The 25,465-nt window shown below is 38.0% G+C and overlaps 1 protein-coding gene across 1 annotated transcript; it reads right to left on the bottom strand.

Annotated features, from left to right (window-relative positions):
- Positions 1 to 3,580: 3,580 nt before the first annotated feature.
- Positions 3,581 to 21,659, bottom strand: LOC149182602 (dolichyl-diphosphooligosaccharide--protein glycosyltransferase subunit 2-like). Its single transcript, XM_089418609.1, has 7 exons — positions 21,502 to 21,659; positions 21,187 to 21,319; positions 19,529 to 19,718; positions 19,327 to 19,416; positions 18,726 to 18,794; positions 18,511 to 18,580; positions 3,581 to 3,696 (listed from the first exon to the last, which is right to left on the bottom strand). Exons 1-7 carry the CDS (start codon positions 21,578 to 21,580, stop codon positions 3,596 to 3,598), a joined length of 732 nt encoding a protein of 243 aa, XP_089274735.1. The 5' UTR covers positions 21,581 to 21,659; the 3' UTR covers positions 3,581 to 3,595.
- Between the last annotated feature and the right edge of the window lie 3,806 nt (positions 21,660 to 25,465).

Raw genomic sequence — 25,465 nt, 5'->3', positions numbered from 1 at the left:
TTGTGTAAGGGTTTGTTTAAGATTTACTACCAGGTGCTAGGTTTCAAGGAAATTTAACATGGTATCAAAGCGGTGAGACTATGCACAGAGAAAATCTGGGTCAGACAAATGGCAACATTGTGATGCAGAGCAACCAAAAACTCGTGTAACTGGGCAAAGCAACATGCTTAGGAGCAATGTTGCACGAAGCGCCCCCCCCCCCCCCCGATTGCAAGCCCGGAAGCGCGTCGCGTGCGAAAGCGTTTAGGAAGCTTCGGCGGAAGCATGCTTCCTAAATTCGGAAGCGTGCTTCCGTCTGTTTTGGAGGCTTCCTGGAAATTTCGGAAGCTTTCCTCCGAAGCGCGCTTCGTACGGCGCTTCAGCAGTACGAAGCGTGGCGCTTCGGAGGGTGAAGCGTACGCTTCCGTACGATTCCGAAAAATATTTAGAAAATCGTTTTTTTTTTTCAATTTTTTTTAATTTTAGGTGAGTTTGCTTGTTGGGGGTGGGTCCACCTTGGGTTAGGGTGAGGAATGAAGGCAAAAAAATATATAAATATAGCAAATGCTCCAATAAAAATAAAGGAGAATGTTTACTTAAATTTTTAACATTACCATGAAATGACTCAGGATGTTTGAGAATGATGCTCCAATGACAAATAAAGGAGAATGTCACTTTTACTTAAATTTTTAACATTACCATGAAATGACTCAGGATGTTTGAGAGTGGTTCCAGCCTCATTGGACTTCATATGGAGAAAATAGAATTTCATATCCTATTCAAAATTCAGCAAACTTAACAATTTTCAGGAATTCATGATCAATGGGATTGTGGCATTTCATTAGATTAATGGGATTGTGGCATTTCATTAGATTATATCAAGTATGAAGGTATGCGATTAGCATTTAATCAAGAGCACCAAGCCCTATATGTACCCTAGTGTTGGTGGTGTTAATTGTTGAACTCCTTTGTTATGCGGCACGCCCTTAGCAAAAAATTACCTTTCAATCAAGTCAAAATCATCGATCAAGCATGTTAAGCTTTTTGTACCATATTTTAAGTCTTGAATTAGGTAGTTTGATCAAAATTGGGCAATGTTGACTAATATCCCTAGACAAACGAGGTAGAGGCAAAGGCTAGACAAGAGGAGAAGAATCTAGATTCTAGATGGTTGATGCATCTAAATGGTTGATGCTCAAATAATTAATCATTAATGTACAATGGATGTTATGTCTATCTTGATTTATGCAAAAATATGCATGTTTTTCATGTCTTCGACAACTAATTTGGTATTTGGGATGTTTGTTTTGAGTATAAATGAAAAAAATAAAAATATATATATATAGCAGACGCTTCGCTTCTTAGATATTTGGAAAATGGCGCTTCCGCATCCCCGCTTCCAAAAAACATCCTCGCTTCATGCAACATTGCTTATGAGTTGGAAGCTGCAGTAGACAATCGCGTGTATGGGGGCAGGAAAAATCACAGTATTGGCAGGGCCAAGCCGAGACAGTGAAGAAGAGGGAAAAAAATCAACAAAGACAAACCATGAACCAGTTGTCGAGATTCAGTTGAGCAAAAGGTGTGTTGAAGTCATGTAAGGTGATCATGGCTACCGTAGCAACAACAATGGCAGTCGTGGTTACAACGTGAAGGTCGCCAAGGGTTACATTTGGTCAACCAAAAAATCGAGCCACCAGCCGCACAGACAGTCGTTGGGGATGTACTCGAGCAACAAATCTCGAGACCAGGAAAGGGGGTCAACACAACACAGACAGATCCGTACAGTGACAACCAGAATTCACGCAATGAAATAGTGGGTGAGCACAAGGCAAAGCTCGGCCACCGAGCCAAGCACGAACAAGTTAGAGTGTAGTCAAGTCGGGTTGAACATGGGCAATAGATTCAACCAACGGCACAACTGCCAACGCAGTCAACCGATAAAGAGACGTAATTCACGAGCCACATACGTTGGATAGTCAACAAGGACATGGTGGGGGCTGACCAACAATCAATCAAGGGACCCAGCAGCCAGGGCACAAGCACCAAACAAAGGAATGAAGAGGCGGAAACAGTGATTTGAAAAGTCAAGTGGCTCGAGCCACAGCTGTATCGCAATAGCAAAGAGTTTCCCACCAACCAGAAAAGACAGAGGGCCACCCGAAGAAGTTTTGGGCAGCAAGCAACAGGCTTGTGCAACATGCAATAGAGGGTTGATATAGCCAGACCAGGATGCTCGAGAGTGAGAGGCTTCAAGGAGCATGGTTCTCTGCTCAAGTTCCATTACAGATAGCGGGCAAGCTTCTAGGTCAGACGAAGCAGCTATAGTGGATGTGAGGAGCTTGGAGACAGGCTTAAGTTATGGAAGTAGCTTCCTCACTAAGAGGGAGTGTTGGATTGTGTAGCTCAATAGGGCTTCCACAATGGTTTGGTGGAAGATTGCCTCTCTAGATGCTAAACTTTGTAAAGTGATTTTATAAAGTACCTTTTGTATTTAATGATTAAAAGTGACTTTATTATAAAGTTGAGTCAGTTAAGTGATTTAAGTGATCTCAACAGAAATCAAGTCACAACCACTGATCTTGAGTTGGTAAGTTTATTTCTGGCCATTGAGATCTAGGGTTAGGGTTTTTAGTCATTAATATGTTATAAAATAAGATCTTATGGAGAGGTGAAGGCACCTTGTACACAGTTTGAGTGGAGGGATTTCACTCAAGTGTGTAGGTCGAACAAGGACCTGAGGAAAGGGAGCAAGGGGCAGTTAGGAAGTTGCAGCAAAGCAGCTCAAACTGTTTGTATCTTTTCCTTTGATGAGTCATTATTCTTGGTACGGGAGCCCAAGTTCTTGATAGAACAAGTTTGTTGGTTTTTCCCCTTTGTGGGTTTTCTAGAGTATATCATATGTCCAATGTATAATGATGATTTCTATGTGTTTCTACTGCACATCTTTCATTATGAACTTAGTCGTGCATAAATTAATAAATCGTGTATGGGTTTGTTTGAGATTTACTGCTAGGTGCTAGGTTTCAAGGAAATTTAACCAAAAAATTATTACTTTTGTATTCTGTTAAGTTTCCCAATAATTTCTGATTTTTTCCCCAATATTGTTGATAAACCCCTGGCAATAAATTGCTGATAACGATAAATGTAGCATTTGTTTTGGCATAAGTATTCAGTTTTAAGCTATGGACTTGGTCAATGTCTATGAGATTTGATGAAATCCATCAAACCTCAAAAGAAATTTTAGGTTTGCTAAATTTCGAACCTCAAGGTTGAAGTTCAGTGAACCTTGTCACATAGGCTCCAGATATTTGTAAGTTTAGAGTAATTCAGCACGGCCTAATAGTCATTCATTGTCAACATGCACAAAAGAACATGAGACAATAATGAGAATATGATGATTAAATTAAAATAACATCGTACTCTGTCCAATGAATTCACATTGCATGTATAACTTGTTGGAGTTGCAACATATACTGGGGTCATATGTTATAGTTATACAACTTTTCATTTAACCAAGAATTAGAAGTACATAAACTGATCTAAAAAGAGCGGTCTAAATTTTAATGGAACAGTAATTAATTCAGTTTGCACAGCATATTTAAATCCCGAAAATTCAAATCACCAATAAGCCAACAAAGAAAAGCATTACCTTAGCCTGTTCAATGTTAGACTCTGCCAATGCTACGACCCCAGCAAGTGCTTCTAAGGCAAGCCCTGCAAAGATTCAAAGCCACATGTCAACACATTCTAATGAAATCGAAGATATGCTACATAATATTTATCAGTAGAAAATAACTGACAGCCAAAATGAAATGAACTGAAACCAATCCTATTTCAATCAACAATATCTCAGTAAATGAATACCAAATCTAATATGGTTGATTAATTCAACCAGGTTTTACTAATTGATCAATAGAATGACTTCAGAACATGAACATGACCATAGTGAGGAAAACCAGCACATAATTAATTTTTAGCATATTAAGACTCCAAGTGCAACCTGGTAAAACTAATTGCTCCAAAACAAAACAATCACAATTTTAATTTACTTCAGATTTGAAAATAAGTCTTATCTCTCCAAGGATAAGTCCCAATTATCATTCCAGGATGTTTATAACGTGAACATAATTATGACCATCAATCCATGTATTTCCATATCCAAACCTTTCTGAAAAATAACTTTAGTCGAGATTCAATTAAGATAGATTGAGAGTAAGGCCACCCATTAGATCCACTGATTAACAATCTTCCCTATTCTAATCCCTACATGTGCTAGGATCATACAAAACAAACTGCAGAATTAGACCAGATATACAATTTAGAGAGGTATATGACATGGACCACTAGCCTTGAGTAAATTAATCATTCACTATGCAGTTCATACAATTTTAGTTTAAAATTAAGAAAACATACGCAGTGGCTTCGATATTTGCCACACGATGATTTGCTTTGGATATAATACAACAGTATCAGCTACGAAAGATTTTTTCTCGAGTTGGCCTCAGGACAATCACTGCTTTAAAAGGGATTTGCATAAGCCTTGGTTGACACAAATGTTGCAAAAGTTGGGTGGAATATAACTTCAACATAAAAAGAACCTTTTTAGCGATACAGATGAACAAAACCTGTAAATCACTAATGCCAATAGAGTTTAAACATGAAAATGAATTTAGGTTCAATAAAAATTAAACTGCCATACAGATGAAGACACTGCTGCAATTGCTGTTAAATAACAAATTCTGCTATAGAGGTAGCTTTCCCTGCATGTATGTCCCAAAAACACATTCAATGAAAGAAGAAAGAGCCAGAAGGATTTAGCTAATGTATCAATAGGTTGGTCAGTTTTTTAAATGATTTTTGTCGACAAGGCCAACTAAGCTAGGGCCGCAGGGGATGAAAAACACATCTCGCTATAGAATTCCTGTGCAGAAGGAATAAGGTGACAAATGAATAGCTCCAAAGCGCTGTGAGAAACACACACTCAATTAGCCTCGAGGGTTAGCTCAATTGATCAAGTTCCCGTTGTTAAAGTACCTCACCATTGGGAGGTCACGGGGTCAATTCTCCTGGATGCCCTTGGGGTTAGGCTCTGCTAGTAAGCCAGTGGGATGTGACCCCTTCAGGGCGATCTGCCCAGATTTTCCTTGAAAAAAAACACACACTCAATTCAAATGACAAAAACAATATCCCAGAATTGCACTGCAACAGGTAAAAGGTCTATAACGCTACATACTAAATTACAAATAATCCTGTTCCTAGATTCACAACTATAAGGAATGCAGTTTGGTTAATATATGTTATCACATATTATTTGAGATTCTTAATTAAGACTAGCAGGCTAGGTTTTCTGTACTTATATAGCATATTACACAACAGATAAAAGAATTTAAGAAGAGATGAAGTTCCAATACTGTATATAGGGCACAGCTTACAATTAAGCACTTATACCTTCATTTTAGGACAGCATGGTCATGGAATTTGAAAGGTACTTTGAGGAAGTTCAGGAAAGAGCACTTGATCTCTCTCCAAAGCTTTAGTTACCATGTATAACAAATTTAAAAAATAAAAAGATAAAATAAAATACGTCATTGAATCTCAAGCACTGGCAAATTTACTCAGGCATGCAGAATGTTTTACAAGTTCGAAATTCAGCATTAGGATATGTTTTTATGTCGAACTTTAAAAATATATAAAGAAAACCATATACGTATGTATGTACATATGTATCCAGACTTGACATTGAATTTAACATACTTTTTAGTCAAATTTGAAGTTAAAAAATATTTGTATTTGTCTTTATGTATGACGTTTTGATGGAATTAACTTAATTTGCTTTATCAAACTTAATGATGAATTTTATCATATACTTTTGTATTAACAGCTAACAAATTGCAATATCCTTTAGTTTGAACACAAACCTGACTAATCTCCAGGTAAGAAAATTGAGTCTAGTGGATAGATTAATAGAAGCTCCCTCTCTCTCTCTCAATGTTTTAGGATTAAACTTGAATTTATATATATATATATAGCCCCAAGAGTTGGCTCAAGTTGTCTAGAGCCAAGACATGAAGTTCTTTGATATTGTTGCTAGTTGTTGCTGATCACGGGTTTGACTCTTTACGATTCCCTTGGGGCAAGGCCCTGTAAACAGGGCCGACAGTTCACCCAGTTTACCATCCACAAAATGTGGGGAAGTACTCTGGGGTTTCCCGCACTCGCATTCCAAGTAATATATATATATATATATATTTCCAGATAAGATGGACAACATTTTTCCTCTCTCGTGTATTGGTAAAAGCTTTGTATTGCAGTAATACAGCATACAAGGATTACCTGAAACCATTTTGGTAAAGGCTTTGCACAGAAATAATGTGGCACTTAAGTAATTGGGAGGCTTAATATCTTATTTCTTCCCTAGAACTCAACAGAAAACAAAGAAAAGGGAAGCAAACAAGCAAAGTAGCTGGGCAGGCGAGCGGATCTCATGAGTATCATCTGGTTGCTTGTGTCCATTGTCTCTCCTTCTTGTGCCCTTTAGAAAATCTTTACAAGATCCATCAGTAGAATCCCCAACTGGTTGCTTGGATAAACCCAAATGGAAGTCATCAAAGAAGGGTGGATCACAGATTCTGTAGAGACCTCAAGTGAGATTTAAGTGTTCACAATATTTTCCCATTATCACAAAAGAAAGTACCATGCTTGAACATTTTAACAGCTGTTAGGTGTTGGAGCAACAGCAGTAGAAGGAGGAGAACCCCACCCTCACTGTAAAAATTATTATGGAAGAAGGACCACCCATCAGCAGCAATCAATAGAAGTTTTGAGGTAATCTAATGACAGAACAGCAACAGGCCAATGGCCATAGCAACTTGGAGAGCTCCACCAACCAACAAGCTCTCCCTTAAAAGACATGACAATAACAGCAACAACCAGGTTTCTGATGCCGAGGAACAGGATCAATTTCTCCCCACTGCAATATAAGTAGAATTTTGGAGAAGGTGGTTCATGTTAGTGCCAAGAAACAAAGGACGTTAGGGATATCATCCAAGTATGCATCCCTGAGTTCATCAGCCCCATTACCAACAAGGGACAAGTGCCAATGAGAAAAATGGAAGATGATCAACTAAGACAACCTGTAATGGCCCATGCGCACACTAAGGATTGAAGATTACATTGAACCTCTCAAGCTTTTTACTTGTAAACATGCAAAAAGATAATGAAAGTACATGGAAGAGTTGTTGAAGATTTTGTAGCTATGGGAGGTCTTCTACATAGGCTTTGTGTCGTAGCATGTAGAAGATATTTGATTGCCTCTTTAGGTGTTTACTTGGTGGAGTAAGTGATTTTATGATTTCTTTCCTGAGATTAACTTCTAAAAAGTACAATAATTAATCTAATGAATTATTGTGCACTATTAGGCCAAAGTTCTAAAGATAAATATTAAAGTTATTTAAATGACTTAAATATAATTTCAACCGTTGATCTCAATTGTGGCTTAGGATTTAATCCTACGCATTGATCTCTTAGGAAATTAGGGTTAGGGATTTTGGCTTAATGAAATTATAAAATAAGCCTAAGAAAGAGGTGAAGACACAATTATGGAGGAAGCAATTTTCTCTATAGCGAGAGCCTCAACGAGACTGAAGCGAAGTGAGAAGTGCACTAAGGAATTTCAAGAGAAATTCAAGCAAGTTGAGTTCAAGAAAGAGGGAGGTCGAGTTGTTGAATAAGAGGGTCGAATTGTGGAGGAGGTTGATTTCTCTAGTGTGTTGGGGCCATACAAGACAAGGAGAAAGGGAGGCCGAATCGCTGGTGAGACAAGTTAATTCTCCAAGGCCAATTTGCTTTAGGTGGTTTGATTTCCAAGGCCAAATTCCTTAAGGCCGATTTTACCAATGGGCTAAGTTTCCACATGCCCAACAACAATATTTTTTCTATTTATTCTCGATGGGTCTAACCTAGTATTTTCCTAAGAAATTTAATGAAGGAAGATTGTGTTGGGTGTAAATTTGTTGTTGTGGTGTGATTGATCTCTTCATTTTATTTCCACTGCATTTTAAAGTTAATATACCAGTGTATTTATTTTTCGGCAAATTTAGAAATATTTGAGATAAATATTTTCTAGGGTTTTAATAAATTGTTGAAGTAAAATAAATCAAAGTTGTTATGAGAAAAATTAACATGGTATCAAAGCAAATGAAACTATGTGGGAGAGATCAAGACATCACAAGGCTTTTACAACGACAATTTTTTTATTTTGCAACGATGGTTTTGTAACTGAAGTCAATCTGTTATATGGCATCATCAAGTATAAGATATGAAGAAAAGTTGGAGGGGACTGTAAACTTCAATCCATGGAAGCAGTGAATCACCCTTGTTTTAATGGCAAACGGTTTGTGGTTAATTGCAAACCAAGCGATTCAGGTTCCTCAAGATGCTACTCAAACCGATGAACATGAATTGAAAAATATAAGAGTTGGGAGTATCATTTTCAATGGTGTGAAGGATCATATAAAGAAGAAAGATTCAACATATCAGATGTGGTCAGCATTGAATAAGTTGTACCAAAGTGACAACCAAAACAAAAAGTTGGTGCTAAGGGAGAAGTTGAATAGCATCAAGATAAATGAATCTAAGACTGTGACCTCTTATTTCGCAAGGATTCAACAAGTTCATGATGAACTTTCAACTGTTGGGGAAGAGGTGGTTGAGATGGATCTTGTCAAAAGTAGCACTGAAAGTTTGTACCAAGCAATGGGCTACATTTGTGACAAGCATCCGAGCCAAAAATAAACTACATGATTGGGCCAAATTGTGGGATGATTTCACCCAAAAGGAGATTTGGGAGCTAGCTGGCAACGCAAAGGTGGAGATGAGGAGAACCATGCTCTTGTTGGGAAAGAAAAGAAGGGGAAGGGTAAAGCCAAGAAAAACTAGAGTGGACAAGCATCTTCACAAGGGAAGAAAGACATGAGCAAAGTCAAGTGCCTTGCATGTCACAAGTTCAGTCATTATGCCAGATAATGTCCAAACAAGAAGAAAGGAAAGGGGAAGATAGCAACAACCACATTTGCACAAATGGATGAATTGGTTGACAAATTCGAGGAAATTGCTCTGGTATCATGTCTTTCTAGCACCATCACAAGAGGGTGTGGTTTGTGGACAATGGAGCATTTCATCACATGACGAGATCTCATGATATCTTCACCAGTATGGCTAAGGAGAGAATAGATATCTACATGTGGAGATTGGTGACAACACCATGTAGTGGACGACACTGGCAAGATACAATTCCAACTAGACTCAGGAAGTCTTATAGAGGTGAAGGAGGTAATGTATGTAGCTAAGCTAGAGAAATTATCCTCAATTTCAGCCATGGAGGACAAAGGACTTGAGGTCAGTTTCACAAGAGGTGAGGTAACTATCACGCTAAAAGGGGTTGATCCTAGCGTGACGTTAGTCATAGGTAGTAGGGAGAATAATATGTATTTGCTGAGAGGACAGCCAGTGAAAACACTAGTACATAGCAGTGACAGCGGAAGTGGGATTTGGCACAAGAGGATGGGACATCTACACTACAAGGCTCTACCACTATTATAGGAGATAGTCATTGGTTTTCTAGAGTTCAGTATAGAGCATGATGTTGTGTGTAAGGGTTGTGCTCTTGGCAAGCAAGCCCATGCAACATTTCCTAGCAATGAGACCAAGTCCAAAGGCATTTTGGATTTGGTGCATTTTGACATCTGTGGTCCTATGTCAATGGAATCTATCTCGGGGAGCAGTTATTTTGTGACTTCCATAGATGACTATTCCAAGAGGGCATGTATTTACTTCCTAAATACCAAGGATGCAGTCTTTGGTCAATCTCAAGAGTTCAAAGCTCTTGTGGAGAACCAACCCAAGAAGAAGATCAAGGCCCTAAGATCAGAAAATGGGAGCGAGTATACCTCCAACGAGCTTAAGGATTTCTACAGGGAAGCAGGAATCAAGAAAGAGCTGACAATGCCCTACAATCCATAGCAAATTGGAGTGGCAAAGAGGAAGAACAAGAGTAAAGTTGGAACGGCCACGGCCATGATCCATGATCAAGATTTGCCTATGTTCTTATTGGCGGAGGCATGTAATACAATTATATACCTGCAAAACAGGCATCTTCACAGGGCAATGTAGGACATGATTCCTAAGAAGGTTTTAACAAGATTGAAATAGGAGGTGAGCCATTTGTGTATCTTCGGTAGTCTAATACATGTCCACATTCCTTCAAAGAAGAGGACTAAACTACAGCCACCATTAGAAACGCGCATTTTTGTTGGACGCCACATGGTACAAATCCATCAGTGGCAAAGAATCGAGAGCAAGGGGCTCTAAATGTTGAGGGAGCAATAGTAGGGACACAACCTTCAAATCAGGAGGACAAGAGAGATGTTACTTTGAACTCTAACAAGAGGAGGTTGAGATGGGCAAACTTGAGAGATGCTAAGGAGCATGTGGAGGCTCCTAGCAACACTTTCAAAGAGAGTAGACCACCAACCATATTTTCTAGATTTTTGGAATTGACGAGCAGCATTAATGATTCTAAGCCTTCGACCTTTGAAGGGGGAGCAAACCAAGAAGTTTAAAAGGTGCAATGGTGGAAGAGTATAGTTCCATTATCAGGAATGATGTTTGGAACATAGTATCGAGGCTTGAGAGGAAGTTGGTGGTCACTTCTCAATGGATCTATAAGATCAAGCATGCAGTTGACGGTAGTATCAAGAAGCATAATACAAGATTTGCGACAAAAGGGTTCTCCCAGAAGAAAGGAGTAGACTATGAGGAGACATTTGCTCATGTCACCAAATATACATCTAACAGATAAGTCATTTCTACTGCTTCAAAGATCGGGTGGAGGATACATCATATGGATGTGAAGATTGCCTTCCTCAATGTGGTGATTGAGGAAGAGGTGTAAATTAAGCAGCCTTATGGATTTGAGGTGCATGGGAGGGAATCCTTTAATTTTTCATAGGGTTACATCGTTATTTGCTTTGATAATTGCATTTCTCCATTAACACATTAAGTTCACCCCATAGCATCATAACATTATTCATATTTACATCCAAGACACAAGAAGATAGTGGTCAAGAGGAATGTTAGATTTGAGGAGGGTAGGACTTTTAGGAAGTCACATGGTACAAATCCACCAGTGGCAAAGAATCTAGAGCAAGAGGCTCTAAATGTTGAGGAGGGACCAATAGTAGGGACACAACCTTCAAATCAAGAGGACAAGAGAGATGTTATTTTGAACTCTACCAAGAGGAGGTTAAGATGGGCCAAACAGACCTTGAGAGATGCTAAGGAGCATGTGCAGGCTCCTAGCAACACTTTCAAAGAGAGTAGACCACCAACAATATTTTCCAGTTATTTGGAATTGACGAGCAACATTAATGATTCTAAGCCTTCTACCTTTGAGGGGGGAGCAAACCAACAAGCTTAGAAGGTGCAATGGTAGAAGAGTATAGTTCCATTATCAGGAATGATGTTTGGAACATAGTATCGAGGCTTGAGAGGAAGTTGGTGGTCACTTCTCAATGGATCTATAAGATCAAGCATGCAGTTGATGGTAGTATCAAGAAGCATAATACAAGATTTGCAACAAAAGGGTTCTCCCAGAAGAAAGGAGTAGACTATGAGGAGACATTTGCTCATGTCACCAAATATACATCTAACAAATAAGTCATTTCTACTGCTTCAAAGATCGGGTGGAGGATACATCATATGGATGTGAAGATTGCCTTCCTCAATGGCGAATTGAGGAAGTGGTGTAAATTGAGCAGCCTTAGGGATTTGAGGTGCATGGGAGGGAATCCTTTAATTTTTCATAGGGTTAGATTGTTCTTTGCTTTGATAATTGCATTTCTCCATTAACACATTAAGTTCACCCCATAGCCTCATAACATTATTCAGATTTACATTCCAAGACACAGGAAGATAGTTGTCAAGAGGAATGTTAGATTTAAGGAGGGTGGGACCTTTAGGAAGTCACATGGTACAAATCCATCAGTGGCAAAGAATCAAGAGCAAGAGGCTCTAAATGTTGAGGAGGGACCAATAGTAGGGACACAACCTTCAAATCAGGAGGACAAGAGAGATGTTACTATGAACTCTACCAAGAGGAGGTTGAGATGGGCCAAACAGACCTTGAGAGATGTTGAGGAGCATGTGGAGGCTCCTAGCAACACTTACAAAGAGAGTAGACCACCAACCATATTTTCCAGTTATTTGGAATTGATGAGCAACATTAACGATTCTAAGGCTTCTACCTTTGAAGGGGGAGCAAACCAACAAGTTTAGAAGGCACAATGGTGGAAGAGTATAGTTCCATTATTAGGAATGATGTTTGGAACATAGTATCGAGGCTTGAGAGGAAGTTGGTGGTCACTTCTCAATGGATCTATAATATCAAGCATGCAGTTGATGGTAGTATCAAGAAGCATAATACAAGATTTGCGACAAAAGGGTTCTCCCGGAAGAAAGGAGTAGACTACGAGGAGACATTTGCTCATGTCACCAAATATACATCTAACATATAAGTCATTTCTACTGCTTCAAAGATCAGGTGGAGGATACATCATATGGATGTGAAGATTGCCTTCCTCAATGGGGTGATTGAGGAAGAGGTGTAAATTGAGCAACCTTAGGGATTTGAGGTTCATGGGAGGGAATCCTTTAATTTTTCATAGGGTTACATTGTTCTTTGCTTTGATAATTGCATTTCTCAATTAACACATTAAGTTCATCCCATAGCATCATAACAATATTCAGATTTACATCATTATTCATCAGCATATGCAACTATGTAGAAAGAACAATAACATCATCATCGATGCGGCGGAACATAAAGGAACAATAGAAGAAAAGCATGCACACATAGAGACACCAGGATTGGTCGAAGACCTGGGCAAAACCCACTATGGGGAAAACCCTTGCAAATCTTCTTCTAATAGATTTTCGTCAAATGATTCAACAAAAGAGAGTACAATGATCCATATCTTCACAACAACTAGAATATCCATGAAATGTATCTAACATGAAAACTCTAATTCAGATAGTTATAATGCACTATCACGCCTATAGCCTACTGCTGAACACTTACGTCACTGAGCAAAATCTTCGAAATGTTGAAATCTCATCATGGAGTCCCGAACGCAGGGAGGAAGAGCTGTGCGAGCAACTATGACAGACCTGGTCGCTCTCTGTGAACAACATGATAATGACTAAGGCAACTCAGTCACTCCCATACCATTCTGTGCAAGCAACCAAGGACCGAACTGACCCAAACTTCCAATCTCATGAAGACTTTGTGCTAGCGTCCAAGGGTCCCTGGTCACTCTCATGACCACTCTGTTCCAGTAACCAGGGACTAAATTGCTCAGTTTTGTGCCAATCCAGGAATCAAAAAACCCTAGTTCAGTGTGAGCTTCCTCTGTCACACCTATGCCAGCCAAGACAAAATAGAAGAGGAGAAGAGAGATTGATCAATGAGTCCAAACGAGCTTGAGATGTCTTCTATTTATAGGTTTACATGAGGGTCCACTTGACATGTCCACTGGTACATGTGCATAGGGCCAACCTAATCCAGAATATATGTATGAATAAAATAATTCATAACTCAACTTCTGCTTGTCCAAATGAGGTGATATTTAGGTCAATTTTGGTCCTCTCGAAAAGAGGAATTCAATGCAATCATCATCTCCATCAAATGAGTAGTCCAAAGTGGAATTTGACCGCAGTTTCATATTTTTAACAGAATCCCATGTATGCATATTCAAGAAGTATTTAGACGGGCTTAAGCAGGCACCTCGCATATGGTACTCCAAGATTGATGGGTACCTACTTGATTTTGGCTTCACCAAGAGTGAGGCAAACTCCAACTTGTTGAGGGTGAGTTGTTCATCTTAGTACTCTATATTGACAATCTCTTTTTGATGGGATCGAAGAAGCTTATAGGGATGTGCAAGGAGGACCTTACTTCGAAGTTTGAGATGAAGGATATTGAGTTCATGCACTACATCTTGGGATTAGAGGTATGGCAGCAGCCAGGAGAAATTTTCCTTGGGCAAGGTAGCTATGCAGTTTAGATCTGAGGAGATTTAGGATGGAGGATTGCATGTCAATGTCTACACCTATAATCACCAACTTGAGGAAGTTGAATTCTTTTGATGGTGAGTTTGTGGATCCCACCTTGTACAGGCAGTTGATCAGGTCCTTGACGTATCTAGTTAATACTAGACCAGATATATGCTTTGTAGTGAATACATTCAACCAATTTATGGCGGAGTCAAGGAGGCTTCATTGGGTGGCAACGAAACATGTGCTCAAGTACCTTCGAAGTACAATAGACTTTGGACTGAGATATGTCAGAGTTTGTGGGGTAGACTCGCAGGAGTACACAAATTCTCATTGGGCAAGAAGTGCAGCGCATAGAAAATCTACTTTTGCGTGTTATTTAACCCTAGGATCAGCTATGATCTTGTGGTAGGAAGCATTTAGCTTAGCAGAGGCATAATACATGGCAGCGAGTTTGGTGAGTTGTGAGGCCATATGGCTTCACAAGATGCTCACAGAATTATTTGGTCTTGAGATGGGGCCAACTATGATTCACTGTGACAATCAAAGTTACATTAAGCTCTCTGAAAATCCAATGTTTCATGATAGGTCCAAGCATATAGAGATCAGATACCACTTCATCAAAGACAAGGTCCAGAGAGGTGTTATGAGATTGCAGTACATTTCCATAGAGGACCAAGTAGCAAATATTCTCACCAAGCCTCTAGTGAAGGGGAAGTTTGTGTTTTACAGAGACAAGTTGGGGATGGTGGAAAATCCTTCCTTGCTAAGAGAGATTGTTGAAGTTTTTGTAGCTTCGAAAGTAGACTTTGTGTCTTAGCATGTAAATATATATTTGATTGCCTCTTTAGGTGCTTGGTTGGTGGATTAAGTGATTTTATGATTTCCTTCTTGAGGTTAAATTAGGAAAAGTACAGTATTTAATCTAATTAAATATTGAGTGCTATTAGGCCAAAGTTATAAGGATAAATAATAAAACTATTTACTGACTTAGATATAATCTCAACCATTAATCTCAAGTGAGGCTTAGGATTTAATCCTAGCCATTGATCACTTAAGAGATTAGTGTTAGGGATTTTGGCTTAATGAAATTAGAAAATAAGCCTAAGGGAGAGGTGAAGACACAATTATAGAGGATGTGATTTTCACTAGAGCGTGAAGCTCAACTAGACTGAAGAGAAGTGAGGAGAAGTGCACCAGATAATTTCAAGAGAAATTCAAAGAGGGTGAGTTCAGGAAAGAGGGAGGCCGAGTTGCTAAAGAATAGGGCCAAATTGTGGAGGAGGGCGATTTCTTAAATGTGTTGGGGTCGTACAGGAGGCCGAATTTCTAGTGTGACAAGTTAATTCTCCAGGGCCAATTTGCTTCAGGCGATTCAATTTCCAAAGGTTGAATTCTTTGAGGTTCATTTTTCCAGTGGGACCAAGTTTCCAGTTGCCCAAAAACTGTATTTTTCTATGTATTCTCTAGGGATCGAACCCATAACTTTCCCAAGAAATTTAATGAAGGAAGACTGTGTTGGATGTAAATTTGTTGTTGTGGAGTGATAGGTCTCTTCATTTTATTTCCACTGCATTTTAAAGTTAATATACCAATGTATTTTTTTGTGGTAAATTCAAAAATATTTGAGATAAATATTTTGTGGTTTTAATAAATTGTTGAAGTAAAATAAATCAGATCTAGTATGAGAAAAATTAACAAGAACCTTGACTAGGACACCAAGAGGAACAGATTGAATAACAACAAAAAATGTCACCAAAGCCAAATTCTATGTCCATTTTGTAGTCTATACTAGTAGACCCAAAAGCAAAAAAACACTAATAAACCTGTAAAACAACTCAAACAAGAAATGGCAGAAAAGAGGGACAAAAGGAGATAAAAGAAGTTGTAATATTAGGCATAACAGGAAACCCAAAATGGATGGAACCAAAAAAAAAAAAGTGAAAGCTCGGGATAGGAATTTGAGACAAAACATTCAGAAACAAAGTTTATATATAGTCTATTTTGTAAACAAATAAAGCAAAGTCCTACAATGGAGGTTGCATCTTCTCTAGGATGCTTGGTGTACAAAAGACATACCACCACCTCGCCCCTTGTGTTCTTCAACCTATTCATCCCATTGTAAACAACAAGTGTGCATTACACATGTTATTTAATTCTTCCCCAAAGTGGTTAACTTCTTTATCCTTGTTTGTTGAAGTTCTTTTCCATATTTCTTCGACTTCTTTTAGCCATAAGTGGATGTCCTCAAGGGAATCAAATGGATAGCTCATGGAAAAGCAAAGGGCATAGAAAGGCTACAAACTGAACACCTAAAAGGTGGCAACAATTAAATCAGCAAACACATTGTGGAGACATTGAAACAAATGGTACAGAGAAGCAAGGAGAGAAAAAAAAACAACCCTAATAACCTAAGTTGCACAAAACGACAAAATGTGTGGAAGTTTTTAAAACAAGTACAGATGGAAATGCCACCCCCTAAAAAAGGAAACGTGGACCAATGGCTTGTCTAAGGAGGCACTTAGGTCTTCTTGTCTACGGATGGAAGTACACAGCTTGGGGTTGTTTCCTGCAACATAGCCAATAACTACAGAAAGATAGTTATTAGCCTGATCTTTGCTAAACTAATAGGAGGAATCATGGAAAAGAAAGTCAGTAAATGGTGCAATGATAAGGAAAGTAAGCTTCATGCCCAAGCACTCAACCACAGACCACTGCCTAACACTAAGACACGTGGTGGAAAAAACATGGCAATCAAGGAAGAAGACCTATGGTGACGCTTTGTGGATTTTCATAAAGCATTTAGGCTTTAGCGTGGTCCCATGCCACAAACTTTGGAAAAGAATGGTAGAGTAGCAATACAAATGGAATAGAAAGAAGCAGTGCAAATTTATATGAACAGGTCAAGGCTATAATAAGAATGCACCGAGGTATTTTGGAGATCCCATGCTATGACATGGGAGCGAGACATGAGTGCCCACTCTTAACCACACCCTTTGGCTATGCATAGATCAACTAGAGAAATGGATATGTGAAAAGGGAGGAGGTGGGGGTAAAAACAGCAGGTCTAATAATCAAGATCCTTATGATACAAGGACCCTTCACAGCATTAAATCATAGATAAATTGACGATGCACAATAATGTTGAGAAATAGAACACAAGACAGGAAAAACAACCCCGGTAACTACAGAAAGATAATGATTTGCCTGATCTTTGCTAAACTGATAGAAATCATGTAATTATTGAAAAGAAAGTCAATAAATTGTGCAATGATAAGGAAAGCAAGCTTCAGGCCAAAGCACTCAGCCATAGACCACTGCCTAACACTGAGACACATGGTGGAAAAAAACTTGAACAAACAAGGAAGAAGACCTGTGGTGTTGTTTTGTGGTGTTGTAGTGTTGTCCCATGACACAAAATTTGAAAAGGAATGGTAGAGTGGCCATACTGATGTAAAAGAAAGAGACGGTGCAAAGTTATATAAACAGATCAAAGCTATAATAAGAATGCACAGAAGTCTGTTGGAGATCCTACGATATGACATGGGAGCAAGGGTGCTCACTCTTACTCACACTCTTTGGCTATGCATAGATCAACTAGAGAAACGGATATATTAAAAGGGAGGAGGTGGGGGTAAAACTAGCAGGTCTAATAATCAAGATCCTTCTGAAGTAAGGACCCTTCACAGGATTAAATCAGAAACAGAGAATGCACAAATGTCTGTTGAAGATCCTACACTATGACATGGGAGCAAGGGTGCCCACTCTTACTCACACTCTTTGGCTATGCATCGGATGGACTAGAGAAATGGATATATTAAAAGGGAGAAGGTGGGGGTAAAACTAGAAGGTCTAATAATCAAGATCCTTCTGAAGCAAGGACCCTTCACAGCATTAAATCACAAATAGATTGACTATATGCAATCATGTTGAGAAATAGAACACAAGAAATGACACAAGAACTTGGCAGAAAAGACCCTAAGCCATATTCTACTATATTATAATATTCATTCCAATGATACAAATTTATAGTATATCAACAAAACCACCTCATGAAACAGATTTACCCTCACACCGACACCTCATCGAGATAAGGCTAGAAAGAGGCAAAATATGATCTAAAGACTAATACACACTTAGGATAGACACTATATCCTATAATGTCAAATACAATAAGGTGGTGTAGGACTTCATAATTGTATAGGGAGTCACATGCTAACACAACATCTACATAAACAGTAATCTAACAGACTACAATAATTATAATCAAAACACTGTAAAGCCATTGCCTTATTAAGAAGAGAAACATACACCTTGCTGCTGGGAAACAATGAAAGTAGAATAAGAAAGCATCCTACAAATAATGCAGCACAATTCAAATGGCCAATGGTGTGGCAAAAGTATGAAGTTTGAACATACCAGCAGCATGGGGACTAGATTCACCCTCACTAGATGTATATCGCCATGTTCCATCATTTTGACTTAAACTCTACAAATGAACAAGTCAGGATTTTAACTTTCTTTATTTATTATAAACAAAGCAAGCTGAGAAAAATGCAGATTTATAGTCACATGTTTATTTCAAAAGTCAGTGAGACCAAAGAACTCAGCAAAGAGTAAAGAAAGCTTGAGACCTTGATCGATTGAAAGATACCGCTGGCATCCTCCAGAATAATGCCACTTTCAGATGCCAAATCCTGATTCTGCCACAAATGAAATAACCAAAGCGAGGACTTTATTTTACTGTTTTTATATTGTTATATTATAAGATATTTTAACAAAGCGCACCGTGCAAAGAAGTTCGTAATCCAGCCCTATTGCTAGACAGATGCATTAATTAGCCTACCTGAGACCACACTATGCATATTCCAGAAAACAAAGGCATTAATTAGCCTACCTGTGACCTAAGTAAGTACTCTCGAGTCTCCACCTTTCCAAACCATCATATACATTCAAGCTTTAATTTTTCAACACCTTTAATATAATACAAGATTTTATAACTTTCCATTATATTCCAGTATAGATTTAATGAGTTCATCCACCAGTATGATGCATAAATTCCAAAAGAATTGCCCGTGCTGCTCCTAATTTAACTGTTTCTAAAAGTCAAGACTAAATGCAGTCATGATCAATCGGTCAACAACTGCTCTGCATACATTTTACAAACCCAATTTCTGCTTATACAAGCATACTCAGGACTAATCCACGATAACAAGCAATGCCGGAAACTAGTACCTTGATAGAGACCAAACAACTGAGAGGGTAATAGTAATCGAGCAAAGAGTTAGCACCCTTTATGTGTGATAAAAGCTTTGATGCAATGCCCTTCAAACAACAGACCACCCCAACATTAGCACAATAAGACAGTAAAGTCTTGAAATTTCCAGAAAATAAATAAGAGAAGCATTTAGCACTAAAGAGGCAAAAGCAAGCTAACCTTGACTACATCGGCATCACTAAATGGACACTTCAATATCTCAGTGATTTTGAGTGCATAATAAATGTCTTTGATTTGTGCAGAAGAATATTTCAGTGATTCAAATGCCAGTTGGCATGTCTGGTCAGAATTCTTCGCTTCGATACCAAGAACCTGAAAAGACCGCAATGCCTGATAGGTTTCCTCCAGGCTGAAATTGGCAACTCATATAGTTAGTTAATTTGTAATATTATAACCAGATAATGTATGAATTAGAATTATACACGACAGACCATAATTAAGAAATGATAAAAGGAAAGTACACTAAATGCTCTATCATCTCGAAATTCAGACCATGATATATCCTCAAGCAGTAGTAACTATGTTGATTCTAATCGAGTCACCTCAATTCTACAAAGAGTAATACATGGATCGAATGCCAATTTGAAAGGGAGTTCAACAAACAAGTTTCTTTTCACTTTCAAAAGGAAGAAACTACGGTGATCCAAGTTTCCAAAGTGAACAAGGCTCCCAATAAAAAGAGCAAGAGTAAGGCTGAGTTCTTGAGAAAATTAAATGTTGCAAACATCGGCAAGGGTCCGGAAAACCAAAAAAATAGTAAAAAATGTGAAAATATCTGTAAAATTCGGCAAACATCTGCAAAATTAAGATACCACCTATCAGTAAAAATCAACAAACTTTGGCTAGGCCAAAAAATACAATTTCACGATAAAATCGGGATGTTATCGAGATATTTGCAACACCAGGACTCGAGATAATGAAAGCCTTCAATTCATAAGCAACTACTGCTAATCCTTTAATGCACGCATCTACTGAAGTCTTTGTGCCATCTGAGGATAAAAAAATGGATCCAAAAAAGCATTCTCCACAGCCAGTCTTATCTTGCCCGAGAAGTCCACTATAACATACAAAAATGTGTTGGTTGTGCTCATTTGAATGCCCAATACAATCTTCAATCCTCCTGCACCACGCAGGAGGCAATTTCGCATAAGGCAGGCCAAATATTATGCTACCACTTAAATTTATTCATGTTACTTTTACGATAGCTGCCGAGATGTATGTTGAACTCACAATATGATCTATTGTGCCTTCCTCGAAGAGATTGCAATAGCAAACTTTATCAGCACCATCACCCGGACAATAAATCTTATGTGAATTCTAATGGGCGAACCAATGGGCTTTTCCGGTTCACCGCTGGGTTTTGGAAAGTGCCACGGGATACATAGACCAATGTGAATGGTATTATGAGCAGATGAACTGCGATGGCGGAAAACTCATAAGCCACTGTGAGAGAATGGGCACCTAAAAAGCCTAATACGCACGAAGTTACTTTGAGCCCTAAGCTTTGCCAGCTCAAGATCCAAAAACGAAAATCAATTGTTGTAAGTGGTATAACTCCATGTGAATTGAATCAGTGACCAGTCGTTAAAACAAATTCCCAACTAGTAAAAATGCGCCTCCATCCCTGATAATTAAAACGCAAAAAATAAAACGATCCCAGCCTATAGCAAAAGAGTCATCAATCTGATCGGATTGCCAAAGGTTCGAATCTTAAGAGGGATCAAGTTTGGCATATTTTACGATCAATTCTGCATATATAATCCGATCCTTCGACCAACAATATAAAACACTTAAATAATTGGAAAGACAGTACCAACCTTCCGTAAGATCCATCCTCTTTGGGAAGAAATAACTCAACAGCTGCAGATCTGTGGGTTTCTGACACAGGTTCGAATAGAGCAACTGCCCCGCATATCATAATCGCAAAAACGAGAGCCTTCACAGCCATTTCTGCAAATAAATCACAGTCAAACCCTAAACCCTTGATATTCTTGCAACATTCTAATTGCTATTATTGTCAAAGCAAGCTACAAGGGAGCACACGAGATCTCGTAAGCTTAAACCCTACAACAAGCCTAACGTTCGGGAATATTTTGTTTGAGCACTATCGAAATAGTATAAATTTTCTGTACCTGTCGATCCCATGGCGAGAGTGAAAAATCGGATTATCAATGAGCCATAGACGACTTTGGCTTCAATACTGAGAAGCATTTGAGTTATGGGGTGGAAATTATATTTGATTGGAATCCGCCAAATGAGGAAGTTGAGTTCCCATGGTTTTTTCTTTAAGGTCAACTAAAGTCTATAGAAAGGGGATTTTGTTTGGCTAATTACGAATTTTTCCAGAGGGCTTCCGTATTTAAGGATGAGAATTAAAATAGGTGTAAAGAATATTATTTGAAATTGTATATTATGGTTAACGAATTTAGTTCAGGTGATATGGTTTATGATTTGTGTTTTAATTAGTGTGGGTTTAAGTTTTTGGAGATATATTGGGTTTTGTGACATTTATAAAATATTAGTTTTATTAGGTGAAATAGTGGTAGTTATTTCTACGAAGTTACCAATTGTGCCTAGTGGAATATACTCATCATTGTATTTTAAAAAAGGTGTATTGTTAAACTAATGCAGAGCTAACATGCGTTCTTCTTTGAGGGTAACATTCTTGAAGAAGTAAATAAGTACAAGTACCTTGGGATTGATTTCAGCAGTATGCTTAGTTGGGAAGACCGCAGAAATAAGAGAAGTTTAGGAGGGTGGAAAGCATTATATGCTCTTCATAACAGATGTAGAGAGGCATAGTTATGAGATTGGAAAACAATTAAAGTGTTTTCTGGACTCCTAGCTTGTCCAGTGATACTATATGGGTGTGAATTACGGGATAGCAGTACCCACGTCTCAAAATGGAAACAAATTGAGAAAATTTGAAAACGCTTGATCATGAGCAAGTTCAAGATAAAAAGTCTGGTTACTTATGAGATAATATTGAGTGGAACAGGTGCAGCTCCCATTGAAGCAATTGCTATGGTGTGTCTTATAAGTTATCTAAAAATAATTGAGCAATTGGGAGTACGTATATGGCCTAAAGTTATCTTCAATGAACGCATGAGTGAAAGAAAGAAAACACCGGTCAAACAAACAACAAATGGATGCAAAAATGGGATATCTACCTCAATGTTTGTCCCTCAAATAGCGAGGACTTAAAAAAAAATTATGGAGAAGTTGATGCTTTCAAAGATATCATGGACAATTATGGCAATATATTAGCATTAGTCCCTTGACATTGCCTTCAACAAGAGGACTATTAGAAGGTTTGGCTAGCTCATAATCAATTTGAATAAGAAAAGGACTGAATTGCAAAAGGCGAAAACCAAGGAGCCTCAGGTCCTATAGACTATTTTTAGTCTTGTGGAAACATTAAAGTATCATTCATTCATTCATTTATAAGGAGTTATTTTTGTGTTATAGTTTTATGTGAGGTGTGGGTATTCACAGCATCAAATAGGAATATTTACCAATGGGGATATCATCAAACATAAAATAAATAAATAAATAAATGTATATATAATAAAAGGTAATAATTATTTGTGTTAATTTGTATTTGATATATTAGAAATTTATTTACAAATTTTATTATTAGTTGTTGATATTTTGAATTTAAAAGATCTAAATTTTTGAATTTAAAAGATCTAAACATTATGGGTAAATTTTTAAATTTACATTTTATAAATTTTGAAATTGTTACATTAAATATTGTAAAAAATTAATGTTAATTTGTCATTGCAGCGGTCAATGAACAAAATGTGTGCCTTTGTGGTGAGCCTTGCACCTGTACGCTCATGTTGTTGATTGGCAGGTTCTCCATTCAACTCGTCTCGAAACACAAACCAAAAAAATGTCGTTAATTGTATCTAAGGTTATCAAAGTGATATGAGTTCAGGGATATGTTGCATTTTTCTTATATAAATTAAACACAATTGTAACTATCATTAAGCTTTTATATACCACATATATTTACATCCATTGATGCATTAGGAAAGAAGTTGTAGGACAAATCAATTAAGATCATAATATAAGTTAGGATTTATGATTCCCCGCCTCATGTAATCCCCACTAAAGCAATGCACCCTCGTCGTATATTTAGAGGTCACCAAATTTGCCCTTGGAAATGAAACATAGGTAAATGTTAGTTGATACATGGAACAAATATAGGGAAGGAGTGTTGATGGACGACAGAGAAGAGAAAGAACACAAACTCGAGGTTATGTAGAGTTTGGAGGTGTAAGATGAAATGGTAGATTATATTGAAGACCCTCGTGAAGGTTGATGTATTTTCATTAAGGGATTTTTGAATAAGACCCTAGGGGAAGCATGTGGGGATATGACCCTAAATAACGTACATATGAGATGTGACAAAGATGCAAACACTAGTCAAAGCACACGGCAAGCATAGGTGGATAACATGACAACTAATAACTACGAAAATGAAATCCTATCACACACCCTATATCACAAAATGGTGAAAAGATCTCAATCAATGAAAACCTTAATCCATCCCCATGCTCAATTAATTCTATTTGCCTTGTCTTCTATGGTAGAAGGTGTCCAAATATATATATACAAGATAGAATCCTTGCACCAATGAATTTTCTCTTCTTAATTTTGTAGACATAATATTGTAGAGAGAAGATTGGAAACCCTGGGGAAGATCTAGCATAGACTTGAAATCTAGAAGGGAATGTAGATAATGAATCTAATACTCCATAAATCCGGGGAAAATTGGAGTTTGTAGTGAATGAGAGAGCTTACAATAAGATAAATCTTATAAAGAAAGGTCATGAATCATTAGATCATCAAAAAACAAAGTTTGGTTGGTCCTGGGTGAGGATGTAAAGATGAATTGAGTCATGGAATTAGTGAACAAAGCCCTAACACGATGTTATTTTGGTAGGTATCGATAAAACAAATTAGGGGAATGGATAAAAATGAAGTGGAGAGCCATTATAGGTTACACCCCAAAATTCCATCTCCTTGTAAGGGGGTGGCTTGCTTTTATTTTAAGTCAAAAGAGGATGCATTTAAGATGTTGGGCTTTATATGGAAATGGGGCTTCGTGTCGTTGACTTTGAAAAGGTGGATTCCTTGTTTCAATCCATAAATGGAGAGATCCACTATCCAAACAATATGGATAAAAATGTAGGGCTTACTTTTATAGTTTTGGTGATCCAGGTGGATATTGGTGGCCACTCGCCAATTCCACTTGAACCCCCACCATTGCTTCTTTCAGTTTTTCAGTTTCCTTAATTGTAGCACAATTTACTATTTTTAGCTGTTTTTCGGGTCCTAAACTTCCAGAGCCGTTTTGAGGCCCTAAACGACATTTTTTTTTAAATCTACCGCTAGCGATTTTTTGTCTAAAATTGTTTTTTTTTGTCATAGTCCTCGGAGAGATATTTCCAACGGGCTATCATGCACATCAAACGAAGATAATATGGCCAAGTCACAACCCTGGGAAGTTGGTTGTCCAACTCACCCCAACGGGGCCCATAAACTCTTGGTGTTACATCTCCTCGGGTTAGGGTTTTGGTTGTTTATGGTTTGCTCTTATTGTTCAATAATAAAAAGGCCTTGGAGCCTCATTGTAGTTCAGTTTAGAGGCATGTAGCCACCACATCTCTTCTCAGAGATGAGCTACCCTCGCCCTAGCTGGTGTATTTCCATTTCTGTTTGTAAGCATATTTTAGTATTTTACATTAATGAAATGAAGTATTATTTCCGCTACATCTCTGTGTTTATGGTTATCTCTGTAATTTGTTGCATTCGTGTTTAAATCCGGATCAATGTTACTTTGCAAGTAGAACCCTAACTATTAGATCGAGGGCCTATGTATTTGATGGTTAGGATGTTGGGTATCAACGATCAAGTTTTGGAGAGATTGAGAACATTGAGAACACACCTTAATTTATTAAAGTCCAAATATGGTTCCATCCTAATACTAGTATATTGATTAGCAATGGATTTATTTCCTAATAGTTTCCATTTGGGTGTAAGGTATTGGAGTTTTGGGAGATCATGATCGAGAATTTTGGATTCTTG

The sequence above is a fragment of the Pinus tabuliformis genome, chromosome 3_2 (assembly GCF_031772625.1).
Source record: "Pinus tabuliformis cultivar Carrire ecotype Pingquan chromosome 3_2, CPIR1, whole genome shotgun sequence".
Lineage (NCBI taxonomy): Eukaryota > Viridiplantae > Streptophyta > Pinopsida > Pinales > Pinaceae > Pinus > Pinus tabuliformis.
Note: the sequence above shows the minus strand (reverse complement) of the source record. Positions and strands in the feature narration are given on the sequence as shown.

Excerpts from the sequence above, each read along its gene's own strand:
- LOC149182602 (XM_089418609.1), bottom strand. The coding sequence starts at position 21,580 with ATGCTTCTCAGTATTGAAGCCAAAGTCGTCTATGGCTCATTGATAATC. Across the intron at positions 19,719-21,186 it reads GAGGATGGATCTTACGGAAG|CCTGGAGGAAACCTATCAGG; the intron begins GTTGGTACTGTC and ends TGCCAATTTCAG. Across the intron at positions 19,417-19,528 it reads GTGATGCCGATGTAGTCAAG|GGCATTGCATCAAAGCTTTT; the intron begins GTTAGCTTGCTT and ends TGTTGTTTGAAG.